Consider the following 22,778-nt stretch of genomic DNA (forward strand, 5'->3'; position numbering starts at 1 on the left):
AGCGGCAAAGCGCCTGCCTGGCAAGCGCAAGGTTGTGAGTTCGGTTCCCGGTACCGGAGAAAAACCAAAAAAAAAAAAAAAAAAAAAAAAAAAGATCTATTCTGGCCAGGTGTAGTGGCGCACAGCTGTATTCCCAGCAGGCAAGGCTGAGGCAGGAGGATCACTGTGAGGTTGATGCCAACCTGGGCTACATAGTACATTCAAGGCTAGACTGGACTACATAGTGAGACTCTATCTTAAAAAACCAGAAAAAAGAAACTATTCAAAGCATCTAGCTCAGGGCTGGGGATATAGCTCAGTGGCATAAGTGCCTGCCTGACAAGCTCAAGTTTGAGCTTGAATCAAATCCTGAGTTTGATTCCAGGTACCAAAAAAAAAAGAGATCAAAGCATCTAGCTGTCATTCTTCCTGAATTATTAAACTGCTGCTGCTCCTTGCAATGTAACATAAATTGATATACTTATTTCACATGATTAGAATGAAGTAACATTTTTATTATGAAGTAATTATGCTGTTGTTAGGGCTGGGGATTTAGCTCAGCGGCACCACACCTGCCTGGCAAGCGCAGGTCGTGAGTTTGATTCCTGGTACCAGAAGAAAAACAAAACAAACAAACAAACAAACAAAAAACCAATTATGCTGTTGTCCATTTGTATAGTATAGAAAATACAAAATTTTAATAACCTATAACTCCATCTAGAAATAATTACTGCTAATATTAATGTATCCTTCAGACCATTTCATTAACTAATTCAACAAATGAATTAATTTATGAATTAATAAAATGAATTATTAAAGTCATAGCTTTTTTTACTATTACTAGTCATATAAAATTAGTCATTGAGGTTTTACTCTGTGCCACTATAAGTAAGGGGCTTCAGCATATGCAGATTTTGGTTTCTAGGAGAGGGCCTGAAACTAATCACCTGCAGATATTGACGAATGACCAAAGATGAAGAGTAGCTGACTCATCTGTTTGCTTGGTATTTAGCACTGACAGTCCCACCTCCCAATAGCCCCTTCAGTTTTAGGCAAGCCAAGACAGATGGTCACACTATTGTTCTTCCCTTATTATGCAGATCTAATTGTAAGCCAGAGGTCATGGAAGCCCACAGTCACCAACATCAACCCCATGGGCACACAGCAGATGGAGAATAGATTTGAAAAGATATCCATGACAGTCTACCTCTTCTATACTCCAACATTTACTTTCCTTTCCTCTCTTCCCTTATCCCATCCCTCCTTCCCCTCCCCCGTCCCCTCCCTTCCCCTCTCTTTCCCTCCCCTCCCATCGCCTTTCCTGAGTCAGAAATGTATTGGAGAAAATGAAGGGGAATAGGAATACCTCCTGAGAGACAGAGGGGTCCTGAATGGTTTGCCAATCCAATATTCTGTACTGTGCTCCTAACATAGAAAATGAAGTTCCTTAAGCTACCATTTTCTTGCAGGTTGACATATAATGAAATTACATTCCTTCCTGCAACCCTCCAGGGCCCCTCACTGTAGGAGGAGCAGAGTGAGCCTAGGATAGACAGGTAAAAGAAGGGTAGTAGAAATGAGGGCAGAGAGAAAGGGACCAGATCATATGGAATGTTATAAGCTATCAGAAGGATTTGGAAATTCATTCCAGTGTAGTGGGAAGCCATTATACAAGATATCTTTATACAGAATGAGAAGTAAGATTATTCTGCCTAGAATGTAAAGAATAGGAGAAAGATAAATTACGGAGAAGAACACAAGTATTTCAAGAGGAAAGTAGTAACTATTCAAGTAAACTTGGAGTAAGATTGTGAGATGACCATTGGGTTTGTCAAGATACAGCAATTAGTGATTTTATAAATCCAATTTCAATTGAATTATTGAAATAACAGCCTAATTATAATGGATTAGGAAGAGAATTCACTCGGGCTGAGAATGTATCTCAATAGTAGAATTCTTAAATAGCATGCAGGTGGTCTTGGGTTCAATCCCAGCAACACATACACACCATACACACACATACACACACACACACACAGAATTAATGTTGATTAGAACATTCAAAACCCTGCAATATTTTCTTTAAAATCAGACATTTAGTGAAGTTGTGAAGAAAAGCCAGAAAAGGATCAACACAAAATTCAATAATTATATGAAGAGGAAAAAAGAGGTTGGAGGGAGACTGGAACAGGCACAGAACAATCCCAGGGTGTTTGAAATTTTCTGGTAATTTTTTCTTTCCTAAGCTAAAGGAAAATTCAATTTTGTCATATTTAATCTCTCTGTCTCTGTCTCTGTCTCTGTCTCTCTCTATATATATACGTTTTTCCTATGTGTACAAATTTTAAACATTTGGAAAATGTGGTGTAAATTTTTTTAAAGGAAAATTGCTAAAAAGGGAAACAAAAATGAAGCAACAGAAGTATGGAATTGAATAAGCCCAAGATTTTTTGTGTCATTCCAGTCTTAATGTGTTCTTACCGGTTTTTTATTAAATCTGCTTTAATAAGGTGTAGTTTCCAGAAAATACAATGTACCCTTTTTAATTGTGTTTAGATGTTTTGACATATTTATACATCATATCCAATACTGCCACAATCCATAGAACCACTAATTTCCACTGCCTCCACTCAGAAAATTTATCTTGTACCCCATCCTTGTCTCTAGGCAACCACTAATAAGCTTTCTGTCACTGTGGATTTCATTTCTTTTCTAAAATTTCAGGAAAATGGAACCATGCTTTTTTATGTCACCCTTCTTTAGTTTAACATAATATTTTGATATTTATCCATATTTTTGCTTTCTCTATAATTCTTTTGCTAAACAGTATTTTAGGGTTTGGATATATTTCAACTTATCTATTAATTCACCAGCTAGACATCTGAGTTGTTTACATTTTGGCTATTTTATTAATAAAGCTGATTTGAACATTATTGGAATTCTACCTGGAAATATATTTCAGAAATCATCATGAATGTACAGTTTTTTGTTTTTGTTTTTCTTTCGGTACTAGGAATCGAACTCACGACCTTGAGCTTGCCAGGCAGGCACTGTGCCACTGAGCTAAATCCCCAGCCCAAATGTACAGTCTTAAAAGCTGTTAAAACTGGTATTCAGCCAGGCGTGGTGGTGCACACCTGTAATTCTAACACTTGTAAGGCTGAGGCAGGAGGATTATTGCAGCTTCGAGGCCAGCCTACACTACAAAGTGGATTCAAGAGCAGCCCGAACTGCATAGAGACCCAGTCTCAAAAAGACAAAAAAAAAAAACTGGTGTTGATTAATGTTTTAAGAAATGAGGCATTCATGATATATTAAAGTAGTACAGTATACAATATGAGCCATGTAAAATATATATTTATGCATTAAAATACTGGAAATACAGTCTCAAGGTGCTATACTGGTTATCTCTGGGAGGGAAGTATAACTTAATATTCTGTTATGCTTTTATGTATTCTAAATGTTCTGGTAGTATTTAATACTCAAAATCACAGGAAGGGGCTGGAGGTATAGGTCAGTGGTAAGAGTGCATAATTAACATATTCAATCCCCAGAACCATAAACTACTTTTTGTTTTTGTTTTTGTTTTTTAAGAAAAAAGTGGAAGCCTAGCCAGGGATATAGCTCAGTAGCTAGCACCTGCCTAGAAAGTGCAGGGTCCTGAGTTCAATTCCCAGTACTGAAAAAACAAAAACCAAAAAGTGGAAGCCTAGGTTAGTTGGGAAAATATTTAAAACAAAACAAAAACTTGCTTTCTGTAGCATCTCTGTTCCTTCCAAGTCTGTTTGTTAGCAAACGTAACTGTAATCTTCGATTGCATTACCATTTCCCCTCCCTTCCACTAGTGACTGAACTCACAGCTTCATGTATGCTAGCGAGGCAAGCACTTTACCACTGAGCTACATCCCTAGCCTCAATTGAATCATTGATAAAAAACAATGGTAGACTTGTCCACCTCAAACATAGTATTTAAAAAGGCCTCTACAGATTATAAATCCTGGTGTAAATACAACATGAGTCCCTGAGGATTTATGGTTGGGAAAAGAATACCCCTTGAAGTGTTCAAGACCTTTAGTCATTAGTGTTTCCCCATGAATTCTACAGCTATAAGCGAGTCACCTTCCAAGTCTGGAACCTTCTGTGAAAGGAGTCGAAGAAGATGGGCTTTTATGGTCAGAAGTTCAAAATTTTGTGTTTGTAAAATGGATTTGTTTCTTTCACCAACTTTTTCTGGAAAAGAAGCAGTTCATGTCTTTCTGCTCAGTCAGGGCTATCTTGTTTCTCTTGGTATAGAAGCATTCTAGGGGTTAACAGTGTCTACTCTAAGTAGATCTTAAAGGAATTTTTTAAAAGAAAATGCAACTTAGGCACAATACTTAAATATCAGTTTTCCTGCCTGCCCTCTTCTCCCTCATTTCCATAGCTCACGAACACTGTCTGAGAGGACTGGAAATTTAAAGCAAATCTGACCATGGTCTCTAAGCTGCCACTTCTATTGAGGACTTCATGCAGGAGAAGGGGATGGTCATAGCAGTGCAGTCTGGCACATACAATCCCCATCAAAGGAAAGGGGAAATCCTAATTGTGGTAGACATAGAATGTGTGTATGTTTGAAGAGACTTTTTCTCATAGTCCCTCCACAACTCAACTCTGTCCATTTTGTGAGGCTGGTCAGTTGCATTCCTGGAGATTGGCTGTCATAGTTTTCTGATGTTTTTTGGCCCATGGAATGAAAAATACAAAAAATAAAATAAAAATAAATAATAAACACGCTTCTGACTTTCTACACCCCTTTCATGATCCCCTATCAAATCCCCACACTCACGTTTCTGTATTCCCTATTTGTGAATGAATAATAATTTCAAAAGAAACCTTTAAAACTCAAGTTTTATTACATCTTATATTATATTCTGATTTTGATCAGCTGAAGTGTGTATTCAACATAAATGTTAAAATTAGTTACCATACATTATTTACTAGACAAGATTTTATACAAAAATATTAGGAATAGGGGAGAAAAATACCAACAGGAAATATTCCAAAATGTTAATTGTTCCTATGGAGAGTGGGATTCTAGATGTTTATACTTTCTGTATTATCAGCATTCACAATTAATTCACAATTAGGCAGTAAGAACATTAAGTCATTTAGTAGGAAAGGCAACTCACCATACACTTGAAGAATTCCTTTAAATAAATTTAGGATTGATTTTGCTCAGTGATAATTTGCACAACTTTTGAACATAAACGCTCCTCAACTGCATCTCCTCTACTACGCACAATAGCTATGATTACCAAATTTTCCAACATGACTAATACAGGAATTGTCTTGAGGAATTGTGGGTTAAGTAAAACTGCCAAAATAAAAACTAGCATGGAAGTATAATTTTTGACGACTCTGATGGATTAATCCCAAGAAATATTTATCGCCCTCAAGTGGCTTAAGAGTGAACCTGGTGCTGAGAGAAAGGCGCAGGGAATGAGGAATTGTGGGGCCTGGGAAGGCAGATTCCCCATTACTGTGTTCCTGCAATCTTCCATTTCCTAAGCCCAAGGGGTTGGGACACGAACGCTCCATCACCCACTCTCCTTCCAGACTCCAGTATATATTTTTTCTTTGATGTATGTATGCTGTTTCCATAAAATGCACTAGTCTTCTACTACATTAATTCTGACCATGTGACAGCCTCACTTGATCTGTGATAGTGATTACGAACAGAAAGAGAAATCAACACATTTCCTGGCTTTTGAGTCACAGTATGAAAATTAATTCCTGCTGGAGTAGAATTCTGAGGAAAGGATGCACCCACATCTCCCTTATCTTTATACCGGGCATGTTCTATAACCTCTGCCTCTTCCCCTGTGCCCTTCACCTGTCTAACTTCCTACCATTGAGGTTTTAACTCTGATGTCATCACATCCCAGGAATCTTTAGTGACTCATAGACCAGGTAAGCTATCCTTGCCATGTACTTCAACAGAAGCCTGGCTTTATCTTAGCAAAATACTTTCCACACTATACTGTATCACTCACTTAATAAGTAGGTATATCCTCTAAGCATGGAACTAAAAGTTGATGGGAGACTAGCGGACATGTGTGCCCCTAGTGCCTAAACATATCAGGTGGTCAACACATAGATCAGAATTAACTTCAGCAAGAAGCTCAAAACTGCAGGAAGATTTAGCAAAGGGCACAATGAGCCACCATTCCTTCGAAAATGTTAAACAGCCCGAGATACCATTAACCTGACAAACAACATATTTCAGCATTTCACATGCCACATAATTCAACTTAGCACATGGCTCCACCTACAAAAGGCACAAATGCCCTTGCTGGGCAAAGATCATATTATAAGGAGCTCTTTTCGTATCTGCCCCAATCCTGGACTTCTTGTGAAGATACCTAATTGGCAGTTATATCTGCATTGGTTTGAAAGTGAGGAGGAGGTATTTCAGGTGGGAGTACAGATCCAGAAATCAGTTTTAGGAAACACTTACCATTCTTCCATTCAACACTTCAACAATTCTAATGTTGTGTGGATCTCTTCTTATAGAATGGAACTGTGCAGGGGTCTCTCTGGAAAATTTAAAGTGACGATTCTATTTCACAACTGCACAATCTTACCCACAGTGTTAGATTTTGGTGTGTGTTCTCTGATGACGCATGAGGCCGGATCTATGCCTAAATGTTTTTCTACATTCACTACATTCATAAGGCTTCTCCCCAGTGTGTATTCTCTGGTGTTGGGTCAGGGCTGAGCTCTGATTAAATGATTTTCCACATTCGTTACATTCATAAGGCCTCTCTCCAGTGTGAATTCTTTGATGTTCAATAAGGATAGAGTTCCTCCCAAAAGCCTTACCGCATTCAATACATTCATATACTTTATCTCCAGTGTGAATTTTCTTATGTTGAATAAGGGCTGAACTCCGGCTGAAGGCCTTCCCACACTCACCACACTCATAGGGTTTTTCTCCAGTGTGAATTCTTCGATGCCTAATGAGATCTGAGCTGCCCCTGAAAGCTTTTCCACATTCACGACATTCATAGGGTTTTTCACCACTGTGAATTCTTTGATGTTCAATAAGGATAGAGCTCCTCCCAAAAGACTTACCGCACTCAGTGCACTCATATGCTTTATCTCCAGTGTGAATTTTCTTATGCTGATTAAGGGCAGAAATCTGGCTGAAGGCTTTCCCACATTCTCCACACTCATATGGTTTCTCTCCAGTGTGAATTCTCCGATGAGTAATGAGCTCAGAGCGGCCCCTTAAAGTTTTCCCACATTCACAACATTCATAAGGATTTTCAGCACTGTGAATTCTCTGATGTTGAATCAGCTTTGAGCTCTGGCAAAAGGCTTTCCCACAGTCAGAGCATTCATAGAGCTTCCCTGTGTGAATTTTCTGTCTTGTAATTTCATTGGAGTTCACACTGAGATGTCCTTCACTTCCATTACATTCAAAGATGCTCTGTTCCGTGGGGATTTTCCTGCTGAAGGTTGCCACACTAACATGGGTTTCCTGGGAAGAGAGCTGACTCACTGTGTTCCATGCAACACTTCCCCTCTGCTTCTCAGCACTGCCCACATGTCCCAAAGCTTCAACTATCTGTCCTGAAGCAGTTTCACCACGGAGCCTTGCTGAGGATATCAGAGCTGCTGATGTTACACATTCAATAATTTCTTGTTTTACTGTCAACATTTTGTCACTCACCATCTTGCCATCTAAAAATGTGAACAAAAAATGCAAGTGTAATTTACCCCCTATGTTAGGAGAAAGGAAAGGATTGTAGTAGATAGAACAAAGTCAACCAAATGGAATAGGCATTTATCCATTAGGAGGAAAATTTGTAGAACTAGCTTCTCAATTTAGAAGAGAGAATAGCCTGGTTTAGACAGAGGTGGCTCCCTCAGAGAATAGAAAATAAATGATAGCCAGTATTGGAGAGTACAGTGAACCAGAAAAGATGCCTAGGGTGACAGAAAGGAGCATCAGTGAGAAACCAGGAAGCTAAGAAATAATTTTCAATCATAGGAGAAGGTACTTCAGTTAACTCAAGAAAGCAACAGGTTATACAGAATACCCAGTCTTGCATCCGTGGCATTTCAAGCAAAGAAGTAGAGTAGAAGATATAATTTGTGGGTTATTACTGGACAAGTGTAGGTAGACAGGAACTAAAAAAGCGCAGAACAATTGCATTTTGGGAACGTTCCGGGGAGATCAAGTAAATATAAGCAATAGAATGTGACACAAAGAACAATATAACTTATAGCATTTAAAATACTTCTTCAGGGTATGGTAGTGTAGGCCTGTAATCCCAGCGCTTGACATGCTGAGGCAGGAGGATCACCTTGAGTTCAAGGTCAGCCTGGGTTATATAAGTGAGTTCAAGGCCAGCCTGCACTACGTAGTGAGGCCCTGTCTCAAAAAACATGAAACACAATACAACACAATACAACACAATACAATACAATACAATACAGTACAACACAATACAATACTTCTTCAAACTCTTGAACTACAGGAAGTCAAATGATGACACTGAGTGTGGTGTGGTAGCACAAGCTTGAATCCCAGCTTTCAGAGTGGTGAGGCAGGACAGTACTCAAGTTTGAAGCCAGGTTAAATAATAACAGTGAGACTCTACCTCAAAGTAAAAAAAAAGAAGTGAGTGTAACTCCATGGTAGGACACCTTCTTAGAATGTGTAGGCCATGGGTTCAATACCCAGCACCACACACACACACACACACACACACACACACACATATGAAACGAGAATAAAACTCTGTCCTTAGATGTATAAATCAGAAAAGCTTAGAGATTTTTACTTTTCAACTATACATTTATGATTATACAAAACATTAGATAAGCAGTTCACTAACGTAATTCCTACAAATGACAGGAATTAAAAGTAAAATAAGGAACTGTCACTTGAGTACTTAGAAATGGAAGCATAGAAATAATGATTGCAAGCCCAAAGTCCAGGAACTCAATGGTGGGGTACACATTATAGGAGGCTCTTGCAGAAGAAAAGTCACAGGTGTCTTCATTAGAACTCTTTATGGGAGCCTCTGTTATTCCTATTTGGTCTAAAATCCTTTTAAACTAAGGATATATGGGCTCTCTTCCTCATCTGACAGATACTTTTAATGCTATTAGATGATGCACCAACCAGGTCTCATTACAACTATAGTGCCTCTTTCCCTCATCTGCTTTGAGAGTTGGCTCCTTCTGTGATCAGAATGTGTGCAGCTCCCCCAAATCCACTTGTTGAAATCCAAACCCCTGAGGTGACAGCATGGGGGGCGGGGTTTGAAGAGTTTCAGGAGACAGATCATGAAGGCAGAGCCAGCTTTGGCTACATAGCAAGACCATGTCTAAATAGCCCCTCTCCAGAAAAGGTAAGCTTCAGAAGCATTTCAATTACAGTAGAGTTTTTGTCCCTAAAGACCTTGAAAAAGAAATCAGAAATAATCTACCCTAAGTGATTCAGACATTGCTACACCTTGGGTATTGCTCATGCTCAGGGTCTATGAAGGGGCAAGGTAGGTGCACTGTGGCAATGTGGGAACTGATGGAACCATTAAGAGGTGACAGTGGGAGGTCCTTAGGTCCACTGAGGCTCTGCTCTTGAAAAGCAGTAAGGTATTTCTCATTAGACCCTAGTTCATTTTTCTGAGAGGACTGTTATAAAAGCCTGAGACTGACCCCAACTCACTTTCTGCTTTCTGCTTCAAAATGTGATCACTTGTCCTGTATATACTCTTTTCTTTCCATCACTGTGATATGACACAGCAGAGGGCCTTCCCCAAAAATGAACCTAGAAAAACTATGACCTAAAAATATTCTTTATACAAGTAGCCACCTCAGGTATTTCATTATAGTGATGAAAAACTGACGAATATTGCATTTAGCTGCTTTAAAACAAGGGAGTAGCTGGGTGTGGTGGCAGATGCCAGTAATCCCAATACTTCGGAGGCTGAGACAACAGGATCACAGTGAGTTTGAGGCCAGCCTGGACTACATAAGCAAGTTAAAGGCCAGCCTGTACTACACAGTGAGACTCTATCTCAAAAAAAATGCACAGGGGGCTAGATGACTTTTCCAAATGTATTTTAATGTAGCTCCCGCCTGGGGCAGAGGATATCTGAGAGGTCTGTATCAGGGTATGACATATGGGAGACACAGAGTGAGTTCCTGAATAGACCTCAGTAAATGGTTACCTGGACATCTTTGGTGAACTGTCAAGCTCTAGGACAGTGATGGTGAACCTTTTAGAGCTTTCCATGATAACAAACAGCCACCAGTGGAACATGTACCATAGAGTCTGCCACCACTGCTCTAGGATCTGGCCCTCCGGCTTGGTCCTTACAAATCTAATTCTATTATCATATAATAAATACATTCATTTCTTGCAACAGACTCTTATTAACCAAGGTCATGGCTCTTAAGCAATAAAACCATAGAGATTTAATGAGCATAATGGCTTATATCTAGATATCCCCGAAAATCCTCATGCACTCATACATGGAGCTTTTTGGAGTGACTGGATCATGGGTATGTCACACTGCATTAGATCAATGATTGGGTTAGTATGGTTTTGGGTGTAAATGGTGGATTTACTGAAGAGGGAAGACCCACAGTGTATGTCCATGCAACCAACCAATAGGCTTGTAGCCTGGATTGAATAAAAAGGGAATAAAGAAGGAAGTCTTGCTGCTCCCTGCCTGCCATGCCATGAACTGTTTCTCATATGCCAAAGCACCCTCCTTAGGAGCCTGTGGACTGAAACCTCTAAAAACTGTGAGCTAAAGTGAACATTTCCTCATTTAACTTGTGGATGTCAGGTATTTTGTCTCAGCAACAAGAAAGTAATGAAGAAAATGAATAATGTAACAGACCAAACTGAACTAATGCCTTTGCTTATTATAGCTGAGTGTCACAGGAGGTTAATAAGATTGTGTGGTGAAGATGAAATCAGAAGAGTAGTTAGATGTGACTAAAGTTTAAAGATAACAAGCTAATAAACCTGATGTAGCTGCTGCACATAGGGATGATGTTGCCAATAACATAAGCAAAGTCAATTTGGTTCTAACCCTTGGCATCCACACAGCTATCAATTTACTGCCTCCACATTTCAAATCTAGCCTCCACTGCCCTACCTGTAATACCAGCATTATCAGATGACCTCAAATGATGACGTCTACCATCAGAGGGGGCCAGAGAGACAATGGAGGAGAAATGGGATTTTCTGGCTAGACCTGGTATGCTGTGTTGCTGCAGGATGTGGAACAGTCCCAGGCATCATCCCCCTCAGTAGCTTCCCAGCAAACTGTGTAGCATGTCACCTCCATCTGGAGGCTTTCTGGCACCAGAGGGTTGTTCCTCAGGGAAAAACAGCTGGACATTTCAGGGAACATCTCCCACCACGCCATGCTTGGTCTCTGGAACACGAGGTAGACCTCATTCCTGACAGGAGGGCAAGACATGGTACCCTCTTGCAGATGTGTTCCTCCCTTGAGCCTCGGTGGCACAGACTCCCGCTTGCTTACTGCTGTACACTTTAGACTTTTGTTTTTAGGCACACCATTTAGTGCTCAATGAGCCATGGCAAATTTGATAGCCCTCCCCTCTATCCTCAGCCCTAAATGGATTGGGGTCCTTACCTTTCTCATAGAAAGTTTCAGTCTCCTGAGTCTCACTCTTGCACTGGTTCTCCAAGGACTGTGGTAAGCTGTACACAGATGTTAGTGCTCCCTTGGTTGTCATTTCCTTCCAGATCATTTCTTGGCGATCAGTGGTGTCCTAGGAGTAATCAAGTACCAGCACTGTGATTCTGAGCCTACACAAGATGAAAGTGCCTAGAGCAACAGGGTAGGACAGGAAGAATCAGACACTTGTTTAGGCGATTAGAGAGAAAACAGCAGCACCAAAACCCCTTGTAACTTGATCGAACAGGTGAATAATTAATACACCAAAGACAAAAGTTGAGTAATCCCCTGAGAGCCTAGTTCATGCCACTCACAATGGCATGAACTTACAGCAGGTCAAAGGAACAAACACAAAGGCCTGCTTCTTACCTGTTGGCTTGCTTCACCAACTTCTCTCTCCAACTCCTCCAGCAGAGTCACAGCTTCCTCTCCGTTCTCTGGCCGGTGCCTCTGCACGCAGGCCTGCAGCTTCTCGGGCAGGATGGCCAGGAACTGCTCCAACACCAGCAGCTCCAGGATCTGCTCCTTGGTGTGTGCCTCTGGCCTCAGCCACTGACAGCAGAGCTCCTGGAGTTGTCTCAGAGCCTCCCGGGGCCCAGCAGAGTCAGAGTAACCAAACTGCCTGAACCGCTGACGGAAGATCTCCTGGCTCTGGGAGACTCCCTCAAGGACAGAGTCCTTCCCCGCAACATAATTTTCTTCTTCAACCTTCACAACTGTAAGTCCTTCTTGTTCTCTTACAGCAGAGCAGACCAAGGCTGTGGCCTCTCCTGACATTCTGGGCAGAGAGAGTTGAAAAGCCTGCCCAGCTGAGGCAGGGAGTTGGTAGAGGCTTGTGTCTGAGGGATTCCTTCTGAATTCCACCTCTTCAGGATGTCCCTGAGGCCGACAGTGCTCATGTTACACAGCTGCTTGGAAGGTAAATACAGGTTTTTGAATGCCACTTACCAAGGAACATAGCAGTGTAAAAAAAAAAACTGACTAAAAGACAGCTTCCACATAAATGATTTACTTAGATGATTCAAGGTTTTTTCAGGATGTAACACAAAATTTGGTAATGTTGAAATCTATTCAGGACCAATGTTAGGGACATTAGGGATAATAAATAGTGCTCTATGAGGACTTTCAAAATTATGTTCTTTCACCAAATGAGGCTACTGAGAATCATAAGCTAATCAAAGCCACACAGGTAGCGAGCAGCACAACTGGGTTCTGCAGGTGAAATAGGTAGCTCTTGCCAGTATGGAATGGGTTCTTTCCCAAACAGGGAGGAAAGTTCACTTAATAAACATTTACCCTAAGGCAGGCGGCTTACAAATACTATGTTATTGGGGTTTGACTACAACAGTGCAGTATTATCATCCCCATGTTTAACATATAAAGAAACAGCTTCTTGAATGTTTATGGATCTCTCCAAGGCCCCAAACTGGTCAAACATATGAACCCAGGGTTCCCACCTCTTAAGTAATCCCTCCTCCTTTTGTTTCAGAATTATGCTCAGGACAGTCTTGCTTGTTACTGCAAATTTGGCATGCTGGTGAAATGCTAAGCAGGGACCATGGAGAACAGCTACAAATGTACAAATAAGGAAAACTTATTTTGGACTTCAAGTCACACAGTTCTGACATAATAACAAAGAAAAGGGAAGGAGAGTCTTTCATCTATTATTTCAACAAATACGTGTGCATTTGCTAGGTTCTGGAAAGTGTACTAAGCACATGTCTCAGGATACATGTCCTGACTGCAAGTTCCAAGCACTCTTTAGTTTAACTGGGGAAAATGACAGATGAACACACAGAGTGATAAATCCAAGCATAGTAAGCACCAGGAAAAGAGCACTGACCAAGAGAAAAAAGAAGGGCTGGAAGAAGCAGACAGAGCTACTTGGAGGAGACATCTCAGTAGAAGCTGATCTGAGTGTGCCCGGCAAAGATGCAGAGGAAGGTCATTCAGGCAAAAGACAGAACATATGACAGCATGTGGCCCACTGAAGAAAGCCTATGTGGTTTGGAGAGGTCTGGCTAATGGTGGTTGCCTGTGGCTATGGCTCAGAGGCAGCCACGGAGCATCAGTCCATGACAGAATCACGGAGTCAGAATCTCCAGGTGGGGCCGCAATAAGTGTCCCAAGTGCTTCTGACATGTACCCAGGTTAAGAACCCTGCTCTGGAGCCTCAGAAGTACTTAAGGAATAGTGCAAGAAGGGCACATGTGCAGGAACAGCCAGCCTATCAAGGCTCTGGGATGGGTGGGGATTCCTATGGCCCCAGGAATGTCTGGGAGGGTGATGTGGCAAAGAGACAGAAAGTGTGTTGCAACCATTTGGTCAGGAGACAATGAGAGCCTGAGCTATGGAGGCCAAAATATATAAATAGAGGAGACTGGACAGGACATCAGGGCACACTGGAAAGGTTCAGAAGAGAGAAGAGTGAAGGACTCAAGTTTCGGGCCTTACCTGATTACTGGAGGATGCTGGTGTCCTTTGCTCAGCTATTCACTAATTAAGTTAAATCTGCAATGCCTACAAAGCAACATTTTCTAAACTACACTTTGCCACATATTAAAAGATGCTTTGTATGCTCCACAAAGAAACTGGATGATCAGTGTCTTCTTAATATTTAGTATATCACAAAGAGTATAGACATTCCTTTAGGTTTTGTTCAGTATTGGAGACTAAACCCAGGAGGCACTGAACTACATGCTCTGACCTTTTTATTTTGAAACAGGGTCTCTAAGGCTGGTCTCAGACTTGCACTGCCCCTGGCCTAGCCTCTTAAGGAGCTCTTTAGGTCTCACTGTGTAACCACTGGCATTAAGAAATCAAGAGATGATGAAGTGTCACATCTGTGCATGGACATGTGAATAGCACTGCCAGGGCTGCATCACACTGATTTGTGTCCTTCCCTGAATGACCAATAATCTATACTATATCATCTCTTGCATTTTAATTCCAATGTTTGTGATATTACTCAATTGGTATTACAGACACTAGTCCTCACCGACTTGTCCTCCATGGTTGTGAGGCCAAGGAAGTTCATATTCGTAAAAGAATCATCTTTGCTCATTCTCCCCCTCCTTCACAGGTCCACTCCCCTGTATATCAGAGTTCCCTAAGTGTAGTCCTAAGTGCTCCACATTTTCACTCTCTTACTTGCCTCCTAACCTACTTTACCTCACCTTCTTACCATCCATCTGGTTTAGACCTCTATGTGCTCCAGGTCTATTTACACCAAGCTGGTCAAGCTCACCACAACTCCTCTTGAAATTTCTCTAATTGGGCACCTTCAAAACCAATTTGTGATTCCTCCCACCTCAAATCTGCTTTCTCCTAGTTGTTGTCTCTCAGATTCTAGAAATATTCATCTGGGTGTATGGCCAGAAACCTGAAAGAATCCGTAACAAAATCCTGTCCTGTACCTCCTTCTTTTATTTCATGCAAATTAAGTTCTACTGATTTTATTTCCTTTCTCTCAATTCTGCCCTTCCTTCTCTCTGTCATCACCATCTTTATCCCTACAGCCATCCAATATGTCACACTGCACAAAAAGTCCCCACACGTACTCTGTCCCAATCAGTCCATTATCTAGATTGTAGTCAGTGATATTTTCCAAGTTGTAAATGTGATCATTTCCCTCTGAATAGTTCTTTTCTTTTCCTTTTAGTGACTCAAAAATAATATGCTCCCTCACTATCATGTTTCCTGGCAGTGTTAGCTGTTTCTTTCAAATTTTAATCCCTCATGTGCTTGTAGTTTGTCATCAGCCAGGCTGGAGACGCCTCTTGATTCCACTGCCCTAAGTATCCAGGGCTCATCCCCACTGACTAGGAACTGATTCCAGCGGATGGTATGAAGCTCAGCTGGAGCTTCATAGGAATGCCCATGCCCGATCTCTCCATGAGCCTCGGACCAGTTTTGTAAAAGCAAAACAAAAATATTTTAGCCAAGGTGATGCTCTCTCTGCCTGGACTCATTTCATTCACCTGGGACACACTCCAGCCTATAACCATCTCCTAGATGTGGTCCCAACACCTATATTTTTAATACATCCTGCGTATTATTCTGACATCCAGTAAGGGTTGAGATCACTGGATCAGTCAAGGCGTCATCAGAAACAAGACTAAAAGAACTGCATTTCTTTCCCTCAAAGTGTTTCTCTCACTTTGTTAGTAAGCATATTTGGGACTCTTGGGCTAACAATGGTTTTAACCATGAATACAATGTTTTGAGCTACAGTATAGCAGTGATATTGCTCACTGTTACATTTCTATCACTCAGTCTAACACATGAATCATAGTATACCCTATACATAAGAATGAATGGAATTATAGTCAAAAAAGAATTTCAGAGAGGTAGTGGTCAATATAGTATTGTCAAATTCCTAATGTGGACTAAAAATATCCCCACAGCATCTTACCCTACAGGGAAGTGATCCAGCTCACAGAAAGAGCACCAGCTTTGGACTCCAGTGCCCCAAGTTAGAATCACAGTGCAATCTCTCACTAGGTATGTGGCATTAGTCACCAGTCAAACCTTTCTGAGGTCCCATTTCCTCTCCTAAACATGGAGCTAAGAATCTAACATTACAGTTATAGGAGTTGGGAATGACAGAAACCATCTGAATAGTGCTGTTTGGTGTATTAAACATGTCTTGTTCACTTCGAGGCTTTGACATCTGGGGCTTTAATGACATGGATGTCACTCTGAGAGACGGTAAACAACTCACCTGTGAGCATGCCTTTCAAATGGAAACCAACACACCCAGAGCCCACACCACTACCTTCCCTATCAGGCTCTCCCACACAGCACACCCCTGCCCTCATCACTTCAGGGCTGGGAACCAAACAACTAGGGACAACTCAGTGCCCCAGAGTCCACTCAAAGCATGATACAGGTGAAACAAGGTAAGGGCAAATTCCACACACAAGGTACACCTTACAGAAAAGGCTTTCCTGGGGAAGCACACAAACCAATGAAGGGAAGCACGGGTGCCCTGAAGTCCATCACCCCCTAAAAGAGAAATCTGGAGAGAAGTGCTTCCATGTTTAAGGTGAGAGCTCCCACAACCTTCTTGTGTGCAAATTTGAGAAAGTATCCCTGCCAGTGGGAGTGTAAACCCACTGCGCTGGGTCAGATGCCTAGACTTAGTTGTCATTTGTTTATGAAGGAGTCCAGGAAACCACTACCCAGCACCTGTGCGGTGTGCGGTTTAGAAGGCAGGAAGCCTTGAGCACGGGTACCACTCCCTCCCTCTGGGAGAAGGCAGATCCCTAGTCCTAACTGTTCCTCCCAGTAGCTCAGAGGAAACCGCTGGGGCACTTCTGGACAATCCGGCTTGGACAGGCACTAAGGTCTCTTCTGAAATCAAATGGTCTGGCGCCTAGGTCCGTGCTCTTAGATGCCTACTCTGCTGTAATGCCATTTCACACCTGCTTTCCCAACCAAATCAAAACGCCCTTTAGAAGGCCTGAGTTTTTTTCACGCATTTCTTTACTATTTACTGACGGCCACTCTGCAGACGTTGTGTGAGGTGTTAAACAAGGAGTTGTGAAGAGCGTCCCTGCCACTGCAGAACTTAAAAGTACCGAGAGGGCCGCACTAAGTAGAAGGCACACATCATTTCCTAGCTCAGTCGTGTTGTTAAAACTACAAAGAGACCGTGCTCTCAGCGTCTCCTGAAGGATCTCGCCCAAACTGGGGAAGCCAAGACGGATGGCTGAGCCCTGACCCAAGAGGGAGCTCTGACCTGCACAGGGCCGGTGGCCGGGCACATGCGGCGCCGGGCACTGCTGCGGGAGTCCGTGGAGCGAAGGGCGGCGACGCAGTGCTGAAAGGATGGGAGGATCGTCCGCCGGCTGACAGGTAGAGGCTGACAGCCACAGGCTCCACCCGTGACAGAAGCAGGCCGACCGTGTCCGAGAAGGACGATTTAGGAAAGACGCGGGGACGCGCCGCGCGAACTCCCGCTCAGACTTCCCCTCGCTGACCCCACAGTAGCCTCCCGCTCGCGCACCGGAAGTTGGGCAGACGCGCCCCTCTAGGAATCCTGGAGGACTGTAGCTCTGTGGCCCGCACGCAGTGTCCTGGAAGCAGGAGGTGGCTCAGAACACAGAATGGGATGTTACTTTTGAATGAGTCCTTGAAGGCAGTTGCAGGTCAGTGACCAGAAGAGAATACCGTACTAGGTTTCTAAGGTATGTTCTGAATCCGCGTATGGAAGATAGAAGCCATTAGTCTCGTGAAGCTATTAATCACTTGAACTAAGGCTGGAGGAACTGAGGAGGTGAGTTTTTCATTTTATTGAACTTGAATTAAATTACACTTAGAGTGCTGCATGTGAGTAGTAGCTACCGTACTGGAGAGTAAGTAATAACCCACTGAGTGAAATAGATAGACATAGGTCGTGATCCCTGTAAAGGCTCAGAAGGATCTGTTCCACACTCCTTTCTGGTAGTTGCCAGTAATTCTTGGCATTTATCATATCAACTTCTGCCTACAGCTCCACATGCCATTCTCTCTGTGTCTCCTTTGTGTCTAAGTTATCTCTCTTAGAAGGACACCAGCATGGAATTAGTGCTCACCTTCATTCATCTTAACATACCTAAGAAGGCCCCATTTCCAAATACAGGCACAATCGCATGCACAGAGGTTAGGATGTGAACATATCTTTGAGAGACACTATGTGCTAAGTATGAAGTAAGATTTGTTTAAACCACTTGGTTTTCAATTACTTAGAGTTGAAGGTTTTTCAAACTGATACCAGTGACCTCACTGAAGACAAAGACAATGATCGGATCGGAATTAAATTCTAAAGATCCTGGGGGATTCTGGTGTTTCTTGACATAAGCCTACTCACCTCCATCAAAGTAACCTTGGGTACTTTGGTTATATCAGCTATCATTCTGCTTTGACAATCTGAGTTTACAGCACTGGGTATGATATTTAGAAAGCCAAAATTAACTGAACATAAAGTGAAAGATGTCTTATTGTCCCTAATTAAAATTTCATTTAAAATAGCATCAACCTGCTTACTGATATTTATTTGTGCAAAGGCAAGTTAACTTTTATGTAGATTTACAATTTTGATTTACTTTTCATGCAGAACTGAAGATTGAGTTTTAGGCTTAAATTAATTCTTTGTGAAGCATTCGATGCTGTTAAGCATGATGGTGCACACCTATAATCTCAGTTACTCAGAGAGGCTGAAGCAGGAGGAACACAAACTGGGGACCAGCCTGAGCAAATTAGTAAAACCATGTGTCAAAATTTTAAAAGTTTTTAAAAAGGGGGAAAGGTTTGGGGTATAGCTCAGTGGGTGGGCTTTGGGGTGGGCTCAATGCCCAGCAGTATAAATAAATAGATAAATGAATAAATAAATAAAGAAAGAAAATGCCAAGTCTAATTTATATGTTTGAGTGTTTAATTAAATCTGAAAAGAACTCCCTTGTGGTCAATAATACACTCCTCTTCTTTTGAAAGCCACTGGAAAATTTCTGTATCATCTCTCACCCTCTTCTCATCTATCATAACATGTATTAATAACAGTTAACCTCAGTATAAAAGTTATAAGATACAAAGTAGGAGTGTTATTACTTAGAAAAATGAACATTGCTCAAGGAGAAAAAGAGGATTTTGTATCATCTTCCAGACAAAGTGTTAGCATGTTAATGGTATTATGACTGATAATTGTGCCATTTTGGTGGAAGCATGTCTTGTTATGTTATAATTTGGAGATTAAATAGGAGCTAAAGAAACATGTTTCACACTAAACTACAAGGGGTAGATTTTATAATGTGTCAACTTGGCTAGGATAAACTATTTGTCCTAGAATTTCTTTCTTTCATGTTTCTGGTTCGGGTAGAACAGAAAGATTTTTTTTTGTGTGTGAGATATATCAGGTAGAATGAAAATGGTGACTGCTTGTTTACTGCGCTGACATAAAATGATAATTTGACTTGCAAGTGTTCTACCTTCCTCTGCATCCACAAGTGACTCAGATCCCTGGACCAGATAGGCGTTTAGCTCAGTGATGAGTAGCTCTAGCTTTTGTTGGATATCCTCACCACTAGGGTCAAGGGCAACAGAATAGACATGGGTTTCAGTCCATTTTTTCAGGTCCAACTTCTACTATGACACTCAGCGTGACCTTGATTTCCCTATATCATTCCCATCTTCCTTCCTTTCTCCCTGTCTTGTCAACATCAAAGTCAGCCTCAGATTCAGACACAGAGCACTATAAGACTGCCTGACCAGTTCCTCTAAGCAGTAAGCCTATTTTCCATAACAAGTATGTATGTATATACACAATTCACTATAAATTATGCTTCTCATATTGACTATGACTGATGTATCAGGGATAAAGAATGCCATTTCATGGTGAAAATGCTTCATAAAGAAGAGTTACAACCCTAAATACTTATGCAAATACAGAGTTTCAAAATACATGAAATAAAAACCTGACAAAACTGCAATGAGAAACTGACAAATCCACAACTGCTATCAGCAAATTCAGTACTCTCTTTTCAATAGTTGATAGAAAAACTGACTAGAAATCAGCAAGTTACAGTAAGTTTGAATAATATCTTCTACCAACTAATGGACAATAATAAGCTGCTCTACCCAAAAGAACAGTACATATGTCCTTTTCAAATGCACATGGAGGGCTGGGGATATAGCTCAGTGGCACAAGCACCTTCCTGGCAAGTGTGAGGTCCTGAGTTCAACTCCTGATACCAAAAAAAAAAAAAAAAAAAAAAAAAAAGCACATGGAGCATTTACAAAGGCATTTATTCTAGGCCATTAACAAGTCTCAATAGATTTAAAAGACTTCAGCTGATACAAAAGAAGATGTCTGGCCACAATGGAATTAAATTAGGAATTAATATTAGAAAAATATCTAGAAAACCCTCAAACAGTGAGAAACCAAACACTTCTAAACCCATGGATCAAAGGAGAAAATTAAAGCGAAATTGTAAAATATTTTGAATTTCAAAATAAATAGAAAGTATAAATGTATGGAATGCTGCTAAGGCAGTTGGGAGTAATTTATAATACTAAACGTCTACATTAGAAAATAAGACCTCCAATCAGTGAACTCACCTTCTACTTTAAGTTACTAGGGAAAAAAAGACCAAATTAAACTTAAAGCAAGGAGATAAAAGGGAAAAATTAATGGCACTGTGGAAATCAAAGAAAGGGAAAACAGCAAAATCGTTTTTAAAAATCAATGAAACAAAAAGCTGCTTTTTTGAGGAAAAAATAATAAACTTTATTGGTCCATGTAGAGAAAAAGAGGAGAAGACTCATACAGCAAGAATTGAGAGAGGTGACTTTGCTATAGATTAACAGATCAGAAGGGACAATTATGAACAATGTTAAGCCAATAAATTTGACAACTTACATAAAACTAATTCTATCAATGATCCAAAATATCAGGCTTACTCCAGAAACTGAGTATGTAGCTAAGAGCTTTCTCACACTCAAGACTCCAAGCCCTTATGGCTTCCCTGTGAATTTAGCCAAGTATTTAGGGAAGAAATAACACCAGTTCTGAGAAACTCTTCCAGAAAAACCAGGAGGACAGAATACTTTTCTAATCATTCTTTGAGGCCAGTATGACCCTGATATCAAACTGAACAAGCACATGACAAGGACATGACCAGCCAGTATTCCTCATGAACGCAAATGCAATACTTTTAGCAAATCAAATCCACTAACACATCAGGTGGATACTGTATCATGATATCATCCCATATCATGAACTAGCAGGGCAAAAGATTTGTAGACAGTTCTCCAAGAAAGATATACAGATGAAACAATGCTAAATATCGTTAGTGATTGGGGAATGCAAACTAAGAACACAGTGAGATACAGAATGGTAAGAATGAGGAGAACCTGGGTCTCTCATATGTTACTGACTAGCATGCAAAACGGCACAGCTACTCTAAAAGTGTGGCAATTTCTTACATTAGCCACATATCCACCTATAAGGGAGGAAAAGCTTGTGTCCATATAAAAACTTACACATGAATGTACACAGCAGCTTTATTTGTAGTAGTCAAAAACTGGTAATTACTCAGATGCCCATCAACTGATGAGTGGGTAAAGAAACTGTGATACATACACACATGGAATATCATACACTAAATGGATACAGATACAAACAAAAGAATGAACTGTTGACACAGCAATACAGAGAAGCCTCAAGATAGTGCTCAGAGAAAGTCTAACAAAAACAAAAGGGAGTGCATTGTGTATGAGTCCACGTAAATAATTCTGTAGAAAATGCAGCTAATCTATAGTAACAGAAAGCAGACCAAGGGCCAGGAGTATAACTTAGTGGCAAGGCGTCTACCTGGCAAGTGTGAGGTCCTGAGTTTGATTCCCGATTCCAAGAAAACCCCCCACCGAAACACAAAGCAGATCAGTAGTGGTGGAACAGAGGAGGGATGCCAGGACAGAGAGGAGAATTGAGGGTTGATGTGTTTGTTATTTTGAGTGTGGCAATGGCTTCTCACCTGCATATATATGACAAACTTATCCAATTATAGATTAATAAATTTTCTATTATCAGTTGTACTTAAATAAACTATTTTTAAAGAGTGTTTATACTCCCTCTTGGAGGACTGAAGGTCCTACCTGTCTTTCCTCTTACAAGTATCTTAGGGTCTCAGTCACGAAGCCTTAAGATTTCATACATCTGAAAGGGGGCCTGGGTGGAGACAGGAAGCCCTGTTTTCCTATACCTCACCCATCACTTGACCACCCATCATGTTCTGACCCCTTGCATATCTTTTCCCCCACATCTTGAACCAAGTGTCATGTCTTACTGGTTTCAAAACTTCCCCCAGCTTCTCATTTCCCAAGATATTTCCATGAACACAGAAATATCTTTTACTACCTTGATCTATCTCCATTTCAGGCCCTTCTTCCTGTCTTGAACTTTTAGCCACAATGAGAATTGCACTGGCAAGCAAACTTTTAGGAAGACATCTCCTGACCTTTCTTAATCGCAAATTGCCCCCGTTTCCCAGAAATTCAGCGATTAATTACTGAGCATCACTTATTTCTAGGGCAGTGGATTTATTT

General features: G+C 41.1%; 2 protein-coding genes across 5 annotated transcripts in view; one reads left to right on the top strand and one right to left on the bottom strand.

Moving 5' to 3' along the window:
- LOC102025070 overlaps positions 1-17,681 on the bottom strand; it is a 46,871-nt gene extending 29,190 nt beyond the window's left edge. Inside the window, exons 1-4 of the mRNA XM_013509229.1 lie at positions 17,437-17,681; positions 12,063-12,572; positions 11,649-11,787; positions 6,616-7,704 (exon numbers count right to left, since the gene is read on the bottom strand). Coding sequence (XP_013364683.1) covers positions 6,616-7,704; positions 11,649-11,787; positions 12,063-12,572; positions 17,437-17,463 — 1,765 coding nt within the window. The 5' untranslated portion in view covers positions 17,464-17,681. The remainder of the gene's footprint in view (positions 1-6,615; positions 7,705-11,648; positions 11,788-12,062; positions 12,573-17,436) is intronic.
- LOC102005326 (zinc finger protein 271-like) overlaps positions 1-22,778 on the top strand; it is a 39,513-nt gene that overhangs the window by 2,405 nt on the left and 14,330 nt on the right. Inside the window, exon 1 of one of the 4 annotated variants that reach the window (XM_005372798.2) lies at positions 17,791-17,973. The exons of the other annotated variants lie outside the window; for them this stretch is intronic. The gene's annotated coding sequence lies outside the window, so the exon portion shown is untranslated. Of the gene's footprint in view, positions 1-17,790; positions 17,974-22,778 lie in introns of those variants that run through there. 4 annotated transcript variants of the gene reach the window in all.

This window comes from Chinchilla lanigera, unplaced genomic scaffold (assembly GCF_000276665.1).
Source record: "Chinchilla lanigera isolate Chin_1 unplaced genomic scaffold, ChiLan1.0 scaffold00001, whole genome shotgun sequence".
In the NCBI taxonomy this organism is placed as follows: domain Eukaryota; kingdom Metazoa; phylum Chordata; class Mammalia; order Rodentia; family Chinchillidae; genus Chinchilla; species Chinchilla lanigera.